The sequence below is a fragment of the Heterodontus francisci genome, chromosome 28, assembly GCF_036365525.1.
Source record: "Heterodontus francisci isolate sHetFra1 chromosome 28, sHetFra1.hap1, whole genome shotgun sequence".
NCBI classification, from domain to species: Eukaryota; Metazoa; Chordata; class Chondrichthyes; order Heterodontiformes; family Heterodontidae; genus Heterodontus; species Heterodontus francisci.
The window spans coordinates 12056934-12072435 of record NC_090398.1 but is presented as its reverse complement, the minus strand read 5'-3'; the positions used below and the strand labels follow the sequence as shown (position 1 = coordinate 12072435).

Genomic DNA, 15502 nt, shown 5'->3' with positions numbered 1-15502 from the left:
TCTCGGACAACATTGTTAAAAACCAATTTCTCTGGTCATGATCACATCACTGATTGGAGGATCTACCTGTGCGCAAACTGGCTGCCGCGTTTCCTCAATTACACCAGTGACCACACCTCAAATTGTACGTCATTACCTGCAAACCATGCTTGGATGACCTGGGATGGGAAAAGGCACAGCAGAAATGGAAATAAAGAAGGATTTTTGAAATAGTTTTCTTTGAAGCACTGAGGTCATTGGACTCAGGACACCAGCAACATTTCTCCACGTCTATTCATTAAACGGTGGCTGTGGGATCCTTTATGTTCAGATAAGAATGCAGATGGAGGACCTTGCTTTATACACTCGTGCTAAAAAATGGCATCTCCGACAGTGCAGCACTCCCTCAGTACTGACCCTCCGACAATGCAGCACTCCGTCAGTACTGACCCTCCGACAATGCAGCACTCCCTCAGTACTGACCCTCCGACAGTGCAGCACTCCCTCAGTACTGACCCTCCGACAATGCAGCACTCCCTCAGTACTGACCCTCCGACAATGCAGCACTCCCTCAGTACTGACCCTTCAACCGTGCAGCACTGCCTCAGTACTGACCCTGCGACAGTGCAGCACTGCCTCAGTACTGACCATCCGACAATGCAGCACTCCCTCAGTACTGACCCTCCAACCGTGCAGCACTGCCTCAGTACTGACTCTCCGACAATGCAGCACTCCCTCAGTACTGACCCTCCAACCGTGCAGCACTGCCTCAGTACTGACCCTCCGAGAGTGCAGCACTTCCTCAGTACTGACGCTCCGACAGTGCTGCATTCCCTCGGTACTGACCCTCCAACAGTGCAGCGCTCCCTCAGTCCTGAACCTCCGACAGTGCTGCATTCCCTCAGGAAATACCCTTTGAGAGAGCAGCACTCCCTCAGTACTGACCTTCCGACAGTGCTGCATTCCCTCAGTACGGACCCTCCGACAGTGCAGCTCTCCCTCAGTACTGACCCTCCAGCAATGCAGCACTCCCTCAGTACTGCCCCTCCGACAGTGCAGCACTCCCTTAGTACTGCCCCTCCGACACTGCAGCACTCCCTCTGTACTGACCCTCGAACAGTGCAGCACTCCCTCAGTACTGATCCTCCGAGAGTGCAGCACTCCCTCAATAGTGACCCGCCGAGAGTGCAGCACTCCCTCAGTACTGACCCTCAGACTGTGCAGCACTCCCTCAGTACTGACCCTCCGACAGCGCTGCATTCCCTCAGTACGGACCCTCCGACGGTGCAGCACTCCCTCAGTACTGACCCTCCGAGAGTGCAGCACTCCCTCAATAGTGACCCTCCGACAGTGCAGTGCTACCTCAGTACTGACCCACCAGCAGTTCAGCACTCCCTCAGTACTGACCCTCTGACAGTGCAGCACTGCCTCAGTACTGACCCACTGACAATGCTGCATTCCCTCAATACTGAACCTCCGACAGTGCAGCACTGCCTCATTACTGACCCTCCGACAGTGCAGCACTCCCTCAGTACTGAACCACCGACAGTGCAGCACTCTCTCAGTACTGACCCTCCGACAGTGCAGCACTCCCTCAGTACTGACCCTCCGACAGTGCAGCACTCTCTCAGTACTGACCCTCCGACAGTGCAGCACTCCCTCAGTACTGACCCTCCGACAGTGCAGTACTCCCTCAGTACTGACCCTCCGACAGTGCAGCACTCCCTCAGTACTGACCCTCCGACAGTGCAGCACTGCCTCATTACTGACCCTCCGACAGTGCAGCACTCCCTCAGTACTGACCCTCCGACAGTGCAGCACTGCCTCATTACTGACCCTCCGACAGTGCAGCACTCTCTCAGTACTGACCCTCCGACAGTGCAGCACTGCCTCATTACTGACCCTCCGACAGTGCAGCACTCCCTCAGTACTGACCCTCCGACAGTGCAGCACTGCCTCATTACTGACCCTCCGACAGTGCAGCACTCTCTCAGTACTGACCCTCCGACAGTGCAGCACTCCCTCAGTACTGACCCTCCGACAGTGCAGCACTCCCTCAGTACTGACCCTCCGACAGTGACTCACATTCAAGTGCAATTTGGCTTTTGGCTGTTTTGGAATTGTCTTGCTCTGCTTGTCCTGACTCTGGAACGAGTCGCCCTTCTTCAGGATTTCGGTTGAGCGTGTCTCATTGTTGGTGAAGGACTGAGGGGCCTTGCAGCCATTTAGAATGTTCTCACCCCCCTCTGCTCCCCATCGCCCTCCTCCTCCCCCTATTCACCCCGTGTGATTCCAACCGCATGTCTCACCACTTCCTGTGCCCGATCAAAAAAAAAGCACAATTGTCTGTGAATCTGCTGAGCTCCTTCGCATTGTCTGAAGACAGCTGCCTCTTCTGTTCTGTGGTGGCGAAGGTAGCAGCCAGGAAATTACGGGCGTGAGGGGCTTGTTCGGAAGGTGCCGCGCTCTCCACGGCAACCGAGCAGCCTTCCTCTCTCTCTCTCTCTCTCTATCTCTCTCTTTCTTTGACTTAAGGAAAGCCCTGGTAACCGCCTGAGCCATAGTCAACTGAGTTCTGGGGAGAGAGAGAGAGAGAGAGAGAGACAAGCTGAGGGATATCCCTCTCCCTGCACCCTAACAACCTCCCCCCCTCTCTCTCTCTCCACTCCCCCTCTCTCCCTCTCACACCCGCTCCCTCCCTCCCTCCCTCTCTCCCTCCTCCAGTTCTCGGACTAGTGCACGAAGGGATCGCTTGGATGGAGTTCTCCCTCCTGTCTTTGGCAGTGCTCCTGACACGGATTGACAGAGGTAAGGGGGTCATGTTTTGGGGAGGGAGGCTGTTTGTGGGGAGGTGGTGGAGGAGCGGGGTTGGGGGGGATGTTGGTGCAGGCGAAGGTGACCACTCCGCCCCTGCCCTCGCTGCTGGGTGGAGGATGAAGGGACAAATGGGTCGTGTTGGCCGGACACGGAGGGAGAGAGAGAGAGGGCTGCCTTTTAACAGCAGGACCCGGGAAAATGGTTGAGCGGCTGTCTCCTCTTGTACTTTACCTGTGTTCGATGTTAAACGTTGTACTGGCTGGTGTTTATTTGCTCTGGAGAGAGAGGAGGCTGCAGCAGATCCGATCGAGGTCTTTAAGATAACAAAAGGGAGTTTGACAGGGCAGCCGTCGAAAGTTTGCATTTGTGGTGGGAGGCTCCAGGTCGAGGCCTTCAACATCAGATAGTCACCAATAGAATTTTACAGCAAAGAAACAGGCCATTCGGCCCTTCAGTTCCATGCTGGTGTTTCTGCTCCACACGAGCCTGCTCCCAACCCCTCTTCCTCTCACCCCCATCCCCATCTCCTTCTATCCCTTTCTCCCTCGCGTGTTTATCCAGCTCCCCCTTAAATCCATCGACACTATTCACCTCAACCACTCCCTGTGGTAGGGAGTTCCACATTCTCACCACACCCTGGGGAAAGAGGTTTCTCCTGATTTCCCCACTGGATTTATTAGTGACTTTATTATATTGATAGTTGTCTAGTTCTGGTCACCCCCACAAGTGGAAACATCTTCTCTATGTCTATCCTGCCAACCACTTCCATAACCTTAAAGACCTCGATCAGGTCACTCCCCAGCTCACCCCACTCAGTTTTCTTTTTCCTAGATAACAGAGCCCTAGCCTGTTCAGACTTTCCTGATCAATATAATCACTCGCTTCTGGGAACATAAGAACACAGCAACAGGAGGAGGCCATTTTGCCCTCTCGAGCTGATCCGCCATTTGATGAGCTGATCTGTGACCTGGCCTTATATCCCTTTACACCTTTGGTCAATAGAGGCCTCGGATTTAAAATTAACAATTGAGCATCAATTGCTGTTTGTGGAAGAGAGTTCCAAACTTGTTTGCCGAAGTGTTTCCTAATTTCACTGCTGAACGGGTTCTGGCTGTAATGTTTAAACTCTGTCTCCTAGTCCTAGACTCCCCAACCAGTGCGAATAGTTTCTCTCTATCTACCCTGTCGGTTCCCCTGAATAGTTTGAAAACTCCGATCAAATCACCCCTTAACATTCGAAACTCCAAGGAATACTTCCCTGGTTTGTATAATCTCTCCTTGTAGCTCAACCCTGGAGTCCAGCTATCATTCTGATAAATTTACACTGCTCTCCCTCCAAGGTTAGTGTATCCTTCCTATGGTGTGGGGTCCAGAGCTGCTCACAGTAACTCCAGGTGTGGTCTAACTAGGGCTTTGGGTAGCTGGAGCATGACTTATTGTATTCCAGTCCTCTAGATATAAAGACAAGCATTCCATTTGCCGTTCTGATTATTTCATGTACCTGTTCATGACATTTTAATGATCTGTATACCTGGAGCTCCCAAGTCTCTCTGGGCCTCCACTGTTTGTCGCTTTTCACCATTTAGAAAGTGCCCTATTCAATCCTTTTTGGGTCCAAGGTAGATGACCTCACATTGACCTCACACTGAAATCCGTTTGCCACAGTTTTTCCCATTCACTTAATCGATCATGGGGATAAACGTTTTTCCCGCAGTGAGTGGTTAAGGTCTGGAATGCGGTGCCTGAGAAGGTGGTGGAGGCAGGGTCAACTGAAACATTCAAAAGGGGAATTAGACAGTTATATGAAAAGGAAGAATGTGCAGAGTTTTAGGGGGAGGAAGAGGGGGAATGGAACTGTGTGAATGGCTCTTTCGGAGAGGCGGGTACAGAGACACGATGGGCCGAATGGCTGCGCTGTAACAATTCTGTGATTCTGTGCTCAATATCTCTTGGTAATGTTACACTTCCGTCTGCACTCTTTACAATGCTGCCTATCATTGTCTCATCGGCAAATTTGGATACGTGGTTCTGTATTCCATCATCTAATTCCTTAATGATTACAGTGAACAATTGAGGCCCTAACACAGATCCTTGCCGGCCATGACTAGTCCCATGCTGCCAGTTAGAGAACCTGTCTATTATTCCTACACTCTGTCCCCTTTCGTTCGACCAATTTCCTAACCAGGTTAATATTTTGCCTTCAATTCCATGGGATTCAACTTTACCTAACAGTCTTTTACGAGACACTTTATCAAATGCCTTCTGAAAGTCCATATAAATAACATCCACAGACAAATCTCTGTCCACTAGACAACTCTTCAAAATTCAATCACGTTCATCAGACACTTTATAAATCAGCTGAAACTTTCAAAGTGTTCATTCACCCGCTCCTTAATTATAGACCTAGTAATTTCCTGACAACAGATGTTAGACCAGCTGGCCGATAATTCCCTGGTTTTCCTCTCTCCCCTTAACTAGTGGAGTGACGTGCAATTTTCCAATTCAAAAGAATGGTTTCCGAATTGAGTGAGCTTTGGAAGATTATTGTTAGGGCATCTGCAATGTTCCCACTTACTTCCTTTAAAACCCTGGGATGGAAACCATCTGGTCCTGGGGATTTGCCACTGCTTAGTGCCACATATCTATCCATTAATCGTATCTTGCTTACGCGAGTTTTGTTGAGTCCCTGCCCCGATTCAATATTAATTTCCTTGGGATTTTCAGCATGTTGACATCTTCCTCTATTGTAAGTATTGATGTAAAACAACTGTTCAGTATGTCCACCATTTCTCTGTTTTCATTGACAATATCACTGGTATCAGTTTTCAAGGGGTTCACATTGCTCCTGACCACCCTCTTTTTCTAATGTAATGGTAAAACTTTTGTGTGCTTATTTTGATATCCCTTGCAAGTTTCTTTTCATATTCCCTTTTTGTTGCTCTTACTATCTGTTTTTGTCATCCTTTGCTGCTCTTTATATCTTTCCCACTCTCCAGGATCTGTGCTAGTTTTGGCGTCGTTGTATGCTTTCTCTTTCAGTTTTATGTTGCCTCTCACCTCTTTATTTGTCCATGACTATCATTTTTGTCAAGTGAAGCTCTTGACTCTTAAGGGCATAAACTGACATTCAGTTCTTTTTTGAACATATCCCACTGATCTTCTGTTTTACCTGCGAACAGATTTGCCCAGTTTACTGTGGACAGTCTCTATCTCATCCCATAGAAATCAGCCTTACCAAAATCTAGAATCTTAGTAGCTGTTTCGTGTTTCTCCCTAAACTCGATCAAATGACGATCGCTGTTAGATAAATGTTCACACACCGTTAGGAAGTTATCTAAATATGACTCATTAGTCAATGCAAAACAGAATGCGGCCTGTCCCTGAAATCATTCTATATCATTCTAACAAAAAATTGTTTGGACCTCCCCAGAGCCTCTATATTATTTTTATAATGTGGAAAAATGAAATGTGTGCACTAACTTAAATTGTGATATGGAGAGCAGAATTGTACACAGTAACTCCCAGTGTGATATGGAGACCAGAACTGTACACAGTAACTCCCAGTGTGATATGGAGACCAGAACTGTACACAGTAACTCCCAGTGTGATATGGAGAGCAGAACCGTACACAGTAACTCCCAGTGTGATATGGAGATCAGAACTGTACACAGTAACTCCCAGTGTGATATGGAGAGCAGAACTGTACACAATAACTCCCAGTGTGATATGGAGACCAGAACTGTACACAGTAACTCCCAGTGTGATATGGAGACCGGAACTGTACACAGTAACTCCCAGTGTGATAAGGAGAGCAGAACTGTACGCAATAACTCCAAGTAGGATATGGAGACCTGAACTGTACACAATAACTCCCAGTGTGATATGGAGACCAGAACTGTACACAATAACTCCCAGTGTGATATGGAGACCAGAACTGTACACAATAACTCCCAGTGTGATATGGAGACCAGAACTGCACACAGTAACTCCCAGTGTGGTATGGAGACCAGAACTGTGCGCAGTAACTCCCAGTGTGATATGGAGACCAGAACTGTACACAATAACTCCCAGTGTGATATGGAGACCAGGACTGTGCACAGTAACTCCCAGTGTGATATGGAGACCAGAACTGTGCGCAGTAACTCCCAGTGTGATATGGAGACCAGAACTGTGCGCAGTAACTCCCAGTGTGATATGGAGACCAGAAATGTACACAATAACTCCCAGTGTGATATGGAGAGCAGAACTGTGCACAGTAACTCCCAGTGTGATATGGAGACCAGAACTGAACACAATAACTCCCAGTGTGATATGGAGACCAGGACTGTGCACAGTAACTCCCAGTGTGATATGGAGACCAGAACTGTACACAATAACTCCCAGTGTGATATGGAGACCCGAACTGTATACAGTAACTCCCAGTGTGATATGGAGAGCAGAATTGTGCACAGTAACTCCCAGTGTGGTATGGAGAGCAGAATTGTGCACAGTAACCCCCAGTGTGGTATGGAGAGCAGAATTGTGCACAGAAACTCCCAGTGTGATATGGAAAGCAGAACTGCACACAGTTACTCCCAGTGTGGTATGGAGACCAGAACCGTGCGCAGTAACTCCCAGTGTGATATGGAGACCAGAACTGTACACAATAACTCCCAGTGTGATATGGAGACCAGGACTGTGCACAGTAAACTCCCAGTGTGATATGGAGACCAGAACTGTGCGCAGTAACTCCCAGTGTGATATGGAGACCAGAACTGTGCGCAGTAACTCCCAGTGTGATATGGAGACCAGAAATGTACACAATAACTCCCAGTGTGATATGGAGACCAGGACTGTGCACAGTAACTCCCAGTGTGATATGGAGACCAGAACTGTACACAATAACTCCCAGTGTGATATGGAGACCAGGACTGTGCACAGTAACTCCCAGTGTGATATGGAGACCAGAACTGTACACAATAACTCCCAGTGTGATATGGAGACCCGAACAGTACACAGTAGCTCCCAGTGTGATATGGAGACCAGAACTGGGCACAGTAACTCCCAGTGTGATAAGGAGACCAGAACTGTACACAATAACTCCCAGTGTGATATGGAGACCCGAACTGTACACAGTAACTCCCAGGGAGTGGTGAGAATGTGGAACTCGCTACCACAGGGTGTGGTTGTGGTGAATAGTGTCGATGGATTTAAGGTGAAGCTGGATAAACACATGAGGGAGAAAAGGATAGAAGGAGATGGTGATGGGGTGAGATGAAGAGGGGGTGGAGAGGAGACTCATGTGGAGCAATAACACCAGCATGGACCAATTGGCCCGAATGCCATGTTTCTGTGCTGTAAAATTCCATGCAATCCAGGTTGTCTTCCCAGCGTAGTTTACGGATAGGAAGTGTGGAAATAAATTAATTGGATCACAGGAATCAGGAGGATTCAGAACTGCACAATCTCACTCCAGTCAAACAACGAGAATGGGTGATAGTATGTTTTCTCCCAGTAATTTGAAAAGAATTGTATTCTTTCTGTGGTATGCACTGGATGGGCTGAATGGCATCTGTCTGTGCCATAATGTCTCGATGCAGTGTCTGGAACCCATTTAGATGGGAATCACCCTCTGCCTTGCTCATTTAGCCAGGACTGGGATAGCAATCTGAGAACAGTGTCTAGTTACCCCTGGATTGAAGTGAGGTAATCAGCCGGGGTTCCTGCTCCTGATCACTGTCCAGTGACCCCTGGGTTAGAGAGAGAGGGGAAATCAGCCAGGGTTCCTGCTCCTGATCACTGTCCAGTGACCTCTGGGTTAGAGAGAAAGAGGAAATCGGCCAGGGTTCCCGATCCTGATCACTGTCCAGTGACCCCTGGGTGACAGAGAGAGGGGAAATCAGCCAGGGTTCCCGATCATGATCACTGTCCAGTGACCCTGGGTTAGAGAGAGAGGGGAAATCAGCCAGGGTTCCTGCTCCTGATCACTGTCCAGTGACCTCTGGGTTAGAGAGAAAGAGGAAATCGGCCAGGGTTCCTGCTCCTGATCGCTGTCCAGTGACCCCTGGGTTAGAGAGAGAGGGGAAATCAGCCAGGGTTCCTGCTCCTGATCACTGTCCAGTCAACCCCGGGTTAGAGAGAGAGGGGAAATCAGCCAGGGTTCCTGCTCCTGATCACTGTCCAGTGACCCCTGGGTTAGAGAGAGAGGGGAAATCAGCCAGGGTTCCTGCTCCTGATCACTGTCCAGTGACCCCTGGGTTAGAGAGAGAGGGGAAATCAGCCAGGGTTCCTGCTGCTGATCACTGTCCAGTGACCCCTGGGTTAGAGAGAGAGGGGAAATCAGCCAGGGTTCCCGATCCTGATCACTGTCCAGTGACCCCTGGGTTAGAGAGAGAGGGGAAATCCGCCAGGATTCCTGCTTCTGATCACTGTTTCCTATAAGTGTGTGGATGAAGGTGGGATGATTTACCTTTGTTTAAGGAATTCATTCCCCCTCTACTCTAATTTGCCCGCCCAACTCCCAGCATCAGACCAATCGGGATAAAGCACGATGGAGTGGGATCCAGGAGACGGCCTGCTTGGCCAATTGGAATTAAAGATTAAATAATTCTGCCTTGGAGGCATCATTTACTCAGAAAAAATATTTTTCCTGTTCCCGTTTACCCACACCTAACCCACGTATCTCAGCAACAGCATGCATTTATAAAGTGCCTTTAACATCATAAAACATTCCAACACGCTTCACACGAGCAATTCACAAACATCATTTTGACCCTGAGCCACAACAGGACCTATTTGGACAGGTGATGAAAAGCCTGGTCAAAGAGATCGGTTTCAAAGATGATTTTAAATGGGGAGAAAGAGAGAGGTGGAGAGGTTTAGGGAGGGAATTCCGGAGACTAGGGCCCAGGCAGCTGGAGGCACGACCGCCAATGGTGGAGCGATTAAAATTGGGGGATGCAGAAGAGCTCAGAATTAGGGCAGCGCAGAGATCTCAGAGGGTTCTAGGGACTGGAAGAGGTTACAGAGATCGGGAGGGTTGTAGAGGCTGGAGGAGGTTACAGAGATAGGGAGGGTTGTCGGGGCTGGAGGAGGTTACAGAGATAGGGAGGGTTGTAGAGGCTGGAGGAGGTTACAGAGATAGGGAGGGTTGTACTGGTTGGAGGAGGTTACAGAGATAGGGAGGGTTGTAGGGGCTGGAGGAGGTTACAGAGATAGGGAGGGTTGTAGAGGCTGGAGGAGGTTACAGAGATAGGGAGGGTTGTACTGGTTGGAGGAGGTTACAGAGATAGGGATGGTTGTGGGGGCTGGAGGAGGTTATAGAGATAGGGAGGGTTGAGGGGGCTGGAGGAGGTTACAGAGATAGGGAGGGGTGTAGGAGCTGGAGGAGGTTACAGAGATAGGGAGGGTTGTAGGGGCTGGAGGAGGTTACAGAGATAGTGAGGTTTGTAGGGGCTGGAGGAGGTTACAGAGATAGGGAGGGTTGTAGGGGCTGGAGGAGGTTACAGAGATAGTGAGGGTTGTAGGGGCTGGAGGAGGTTACAGAGATAGGGAGGGGTGTAGGAGCTGGAGGAGGTTACAGAGATAGGGAGAAGAGAGGCCCAGGAGGGATTTGAAAACAATGATGATAATTTTAAAAGTGAATAGTTGCTGAACTGTTGTTAATGTCGTGACTACGCTGATCAATCACATCATGGTGATGACATTTGAAGATATAACTGACATTTCAAGCTCACATATCTTGTAGCACTCTGTACAGTCAGAAATGTCAAGCCCAAGAACATTCATCTAAGGCATCGCTGACATCATCGGTAGATGAAGGAAGTTGTGCAGCAGTTTAATACAGTCAAAAGTGAAGCAAACCTAGCACTGGGTTTCACCTGTCGCACAATACAATTGAACAAGTGAATTTATGTTGAACTTGTAACAGCCTTTGGTTAGACCACAGTCAGAGTTACTGTGCACAGTTCTGGTCTCCATAACACACTGGGAGTTACTGTGTACAGTTCTGCTCTCCATATCACACTGGGAGTTACTGTGCACAGTTCTGCTCTCCATATCACACTGGGAGTTACTGTGCACAGTTCTGCTCTCCATATCACACTGGGAGTTACTGTGCACAGTTCTGGTCTCCATAACACACTGGGAGTTACTGTGTACAGTTCTGCTCTCCATATCACACTGGGAGTTACTGTGCACAGTTCTGGTCTCCATATCACACTGGGAGTTACTGTGCACAGTTCTGGTCTCCATATCACACTGGGAGTTACTGTGTACAGTTCTGGTCTCCATAACACACTGGGAGTTACTGTGTACAGTTCTGGTCTCCATAACACACTGGGAGTTACTGTGTACAGTTCTGGTCTCCATAACACACTGGGAGTTACTGTGTACAGTTCTGCTCTCCATATCACACTGGGAGTTACTGTGCACAGTTCTGCTCTCCATATCACACTGGGAGTTACTGTGCACAGTTCTGCTCTCCATATCACTCTGGGAGTTACTGTGCACAGTTCTGCTCTCCATATCACACTGGGAGTTACTGTGCACAGTTCCGGTCTGAATATCATACTGGGAGTTACTGTGCACAGCTCTGCTCTCCATATCACACTGGGAGTTACTGTGCACAGTTCTGCTCTCCATATCACACTGGGAGTTACTGTGCACAGTTCTGCTCTCCATATCACTCTGGGAGTTACTGTGCACAGTTCTGCTCTCCATATCACACTGGGAGTTACTGTGCACAGTTCTGCTCTCCATATCACTCTGGGAGTTACTGTGCACAGTTCTGCTCTCCATATCACACTGGGAGTTACTGTGCACAGTTCTGGTCTCCATATCACTCTGGGAGTTATTGTGCACAGTTCTGGTATCCATATCACACTGGGAGTTACTGTGTACAGTTCTGGTATCCATATCACACTGGGAGTTACTGTGTACAGTTCTGCTCTCCATATCACACTGGGAGTTACTGTGCACAGTTCTGGTATCCATATTACACTGGGAGTTACTGTGTACAGTTCTGGTCTCCACATCACACCGGGAGTTACTGTGTACAGTTCTGGTCTCCATATCACTCTGGGAGTTACTGTGCACAGTTCTGGTCTCCGTATCACACTGGGAGTTACTGTGCACAGTTCTGGTCTCCACATCTCACTGGAAGTTACTGTGTCCAGTTCTGGTCTCCACATCTCACTGGGAGTTACTGTGCACAGTTCTGGTCTCCATATCACACTGGGAGTTACTGTGCACAGTTCTCTTCACTATATTATTGAATAATATAGAGGCACTGGTGAAGGGGCAATGTACATCTCCCCAAATGGGGCCAAAACTGAGAGGTTGTTTTTATCAGGAAAGTTTGAACTGGCTGCAGCTCCGTTCTCTAAAACAGAGAAGGCTGAGGGGTGACCTGGTAGAGGGATTTAACATTATGAAAGTGTTTGGCGTAGATGTTCAAGAGCAAATATAAACATTGGATGATCACTAATGAATCTAAATGGGAAATTCAAGAGAGAATTCAAGAAACCAGAGAGTGGTGAGAATGTGGAACTCGCTACCACAGGGAGTGGTTGAGGTGAATAGCGTCGATGGATTTAAGGGGAAGCTGGATAAACACATGAGGGAGAGAGGAATAGAAGATGTCGGTGGGGTGAGCTGAAGAGGGGGTGTGAGGGGGTCGTGAATGCCAGCAGGGAACTGTTGTGCCAAATGGCCTGTTACTACGCTGTAAAATGCATCGCAGTTCTGTGCAACTCCCTCCTCCTCCACTCAACCTCAGACTGTTCTTGCTTGTTTCTCTCATCACTTTTCTCGGAAAAATGCATCACCGTCTCAAAAAAAAATGAGGTCACTGGGCTAACTGAGCTGAAATTATTTTGCGCCATTTTTATGACTGCACATTTTCCCCGCGACATTCCTTTACATTATATTCCAAAATCATTTGAAATAATCAGGGTAATTAATATTTTCCCAATGTAACCTCTGCTGTCAGACTTTGTTCCTACTCCAGGTCAGAATTCTGCAAGTTTATATCAGCGTAGGTTTATCGCAACCCTTGTCTATAAGTCGACATTTAGAAACACACATCGGTGGTTTAATGCCTTGGACCTCACTTTATGGTTCCATATTTATTTGTACTCTGCCTGGTTGTATGCTCTGCTTATGTAAGTGTACAGTATTACGTTTCTGTGTGCTAGCATAGCGCTGCCTCAAATATAATTTTATATATATATAATATATCAACATTTATAGAATTATGCATTTATTTATTGGGCGGCCACTCATTTATTACTTGACATAATTAACCAATGGTAAATTTGTGTGCAGAAATATACAACATATAAAACATATAAAATCAAAATAGGTTTGATAAACGTTTACATATAAAATTGCTTTTTATATGTAAACATTTATCAAATCTATTTTTTGTGCAATAATATATTGCCGTAAATGATGAAATATTTACTTGCAGGCAGATGTACATCTGCAATGTGCATTTAATTATTATTATAGATAAATTTTTATGGAACTGTGTGTTTCCAGGGGAAATGCACACTCGTATATTGTTGCATAGAATTAAAAATTTGCAGATTTGTTCACCTATATCAGTTGCTGACCATAGAACTGTACATTTATAATCGTCTATGTGTTTGCTGTCAAAATTATAAATGTGAAATCATTGTATATTTCTGTGAATATAATTGGATGTTTATGGAGCAGTGTGTGCATTGATACACAGAATTAGGACTCATGGGATTGGGGTAATGTATTGGCATGGATTGAGGATTGGTTAGACAGAAAACAGAGGAGGAATAAACCGGATATTTTCACGTTGGCAGGCTGTAACTAGCTGTGTACTGCAAGGACCAGTACTTGGGCCTCAGCGATTTACAGTCGATATTAATGACTTAGATGAAGGGACTGAGTGTAATGTATCCAAGGTTGCTGACAATACAAAGTTAAGTAGGAAATTAAGCATTGAGGAGGACGTAAAGAGGCTGCAGAGGGATATAGACACGTTGGTTGAACGGGCAAGAATATGGCAGATGGAATACAATGTGGCGAAGTGTGAGGTTATCCATTTTGGTGTGAGAAATTTTTAAAAGCAGAATATTTTTGAATGCTGAGAGACTGGGAAATGTTGGTATTCAGAGGGACCAGGGTGGCTTTGTACATGAATCACAGCAAGTTAACGTGCAGGTACAGCAAGCAATTTGAAGGCACATGGTGCGTTAGCTTTCGTTACAAAGAGACTGGAGTTTGAGAGTGAAAGCAATCTAGTCACAGTTACGCAGGGCACTGGTGAGGCCACACCTGGACGACCGGGTGCAGTTTTTGTCTCCTTACCCAAGGAAGGACATGTTAACTGTATATTAATTATCATAGAGTCAGAGTCATTTACAGCACAGAAGGTGGCCATTCAGCCCATTGGGTCCATGCCAGCTCTATATAGACCAGTTCAGTCAGCGACAATCCCCCGCTCGATCCCCGTAGTCCTGCAAGTTTATTTCGCTCAAGTGCCCAACCAATTCCCTTTTGAAATCATTGATGGTCTCTGCTTCCACCACCCTCGTAGGCAGCGAGTTCCATTCATTATCACCCGCTCCGTAACAAAGTTCTTCCTAATATTCCCCCTGCATCTCTTCAATCTGCGTTCCCTAGTCCTTGTACCATTATTTAATGGGAACAGTTTTTCCTTGTCTAACTGATCTAATCCTGTCATAATCTTGTGCATTTCTATTTAATCTCCCGTCCATCTCCTTTCTTCGAAAGAGAACAATCCCAGCTTTTCCGATCTAACCTTGTAACTAAAATCCTCCATCCCTGGAACCATTCTGGTAAATCTCCTCTGCACCCTCTCAAGGACTCTCATATCCTTCCGAAAGCGTGGTGACCAGAACTGCAATACTCCAGTTGGAGCCTAACCAGAGCTTTATAAAGGTTCAGCATAACCTCCCCGCTTTTATACTCCATGCCTCTATTTATGAAGCCCAAGATCGCATATGCTTTGCTAACCACTCTCTCAATAGGTCCTGCCGTCTTCAAAGATCGATGCACATGCACCCCCAAGTCGCTCTGTTCCTGCACATTCTTTCAAACTGTGCTGTTAGGTATATATTGCCTCTCTCTATTCCTTCTGCCAAAATGCATCACCTCACACTTCTCGGTATTAAATTGCATCTGCCACGAGTCTGCCCATTCTGCTAGCCTATCTATCTCCTGTTGCAGTTGGTTGATATCATCCTCACTGTTTGCCACACTTCCAAGTTTGGTATCATTGGTAAATTGTGAAATTTTACTCAGTATTCCAATATCCAAGTCATTTGTATTGATTTAAAAAAAGCAGTGGTCCGAACATTGACCTTTGGGGAACACCACTGTCTACCATCTTCCAGTCTGAAAAACAACCATTTACTGTGACTCACTGTTTTCTGCCCTTAAGCCATTTTTTTTAATCCAGTTGGACACCGACCCTCCTATTCCATGAGGCTCAATTTTGTTCACCAGCCTTTTATGTTGTACCTTATCAAACGTTTTCTTAAAATCCAAATAGACAACATCCACTGCATTCCCTTCATCAACCTTCTCTGTTACTTCACCAAAAATTCAAATCGGTTAGTCAAACACGATCTGCCTTTTAGAAATCAGTGCTGGCTTCCCTAATTACCTCAAACCTCTCCAAGTGCCTGTTAAAGTTTTTTCCCTGATTATTATTTCGAAAACTTTA

At 47.0% G+C, this 15502-nt stretch overlaps 1 protein-coding gene across 4 annotated transcripts in view; it reads left to right on the top strand.

The window, feature by feature from the left end:
- The first annotated feature begins 2359 nt into the window (after positions 1–2359).
- Positions 2360–15502, top strand: part of LOC137385092 (T-cell differentiation antigen CD6-like) — a 138998-nt gene continuing 125855 nt past the window's right edge. For all 4 annotated transcript variants that reach the window (XM_068059848.1, XM_068059849.1, XM_068059850.1 and 1 more), the window contains exon 1: positions 2360–2787. In XM_068059848.1, the coding sequence (XP_067915949.1) occupies positions 2736–2787 (52 nt within the window). In that variant the 5' untranslated portion in view covers positions 2360–2735. The remainder of the gene's footprint in view (positions 2788–15502) is intronic.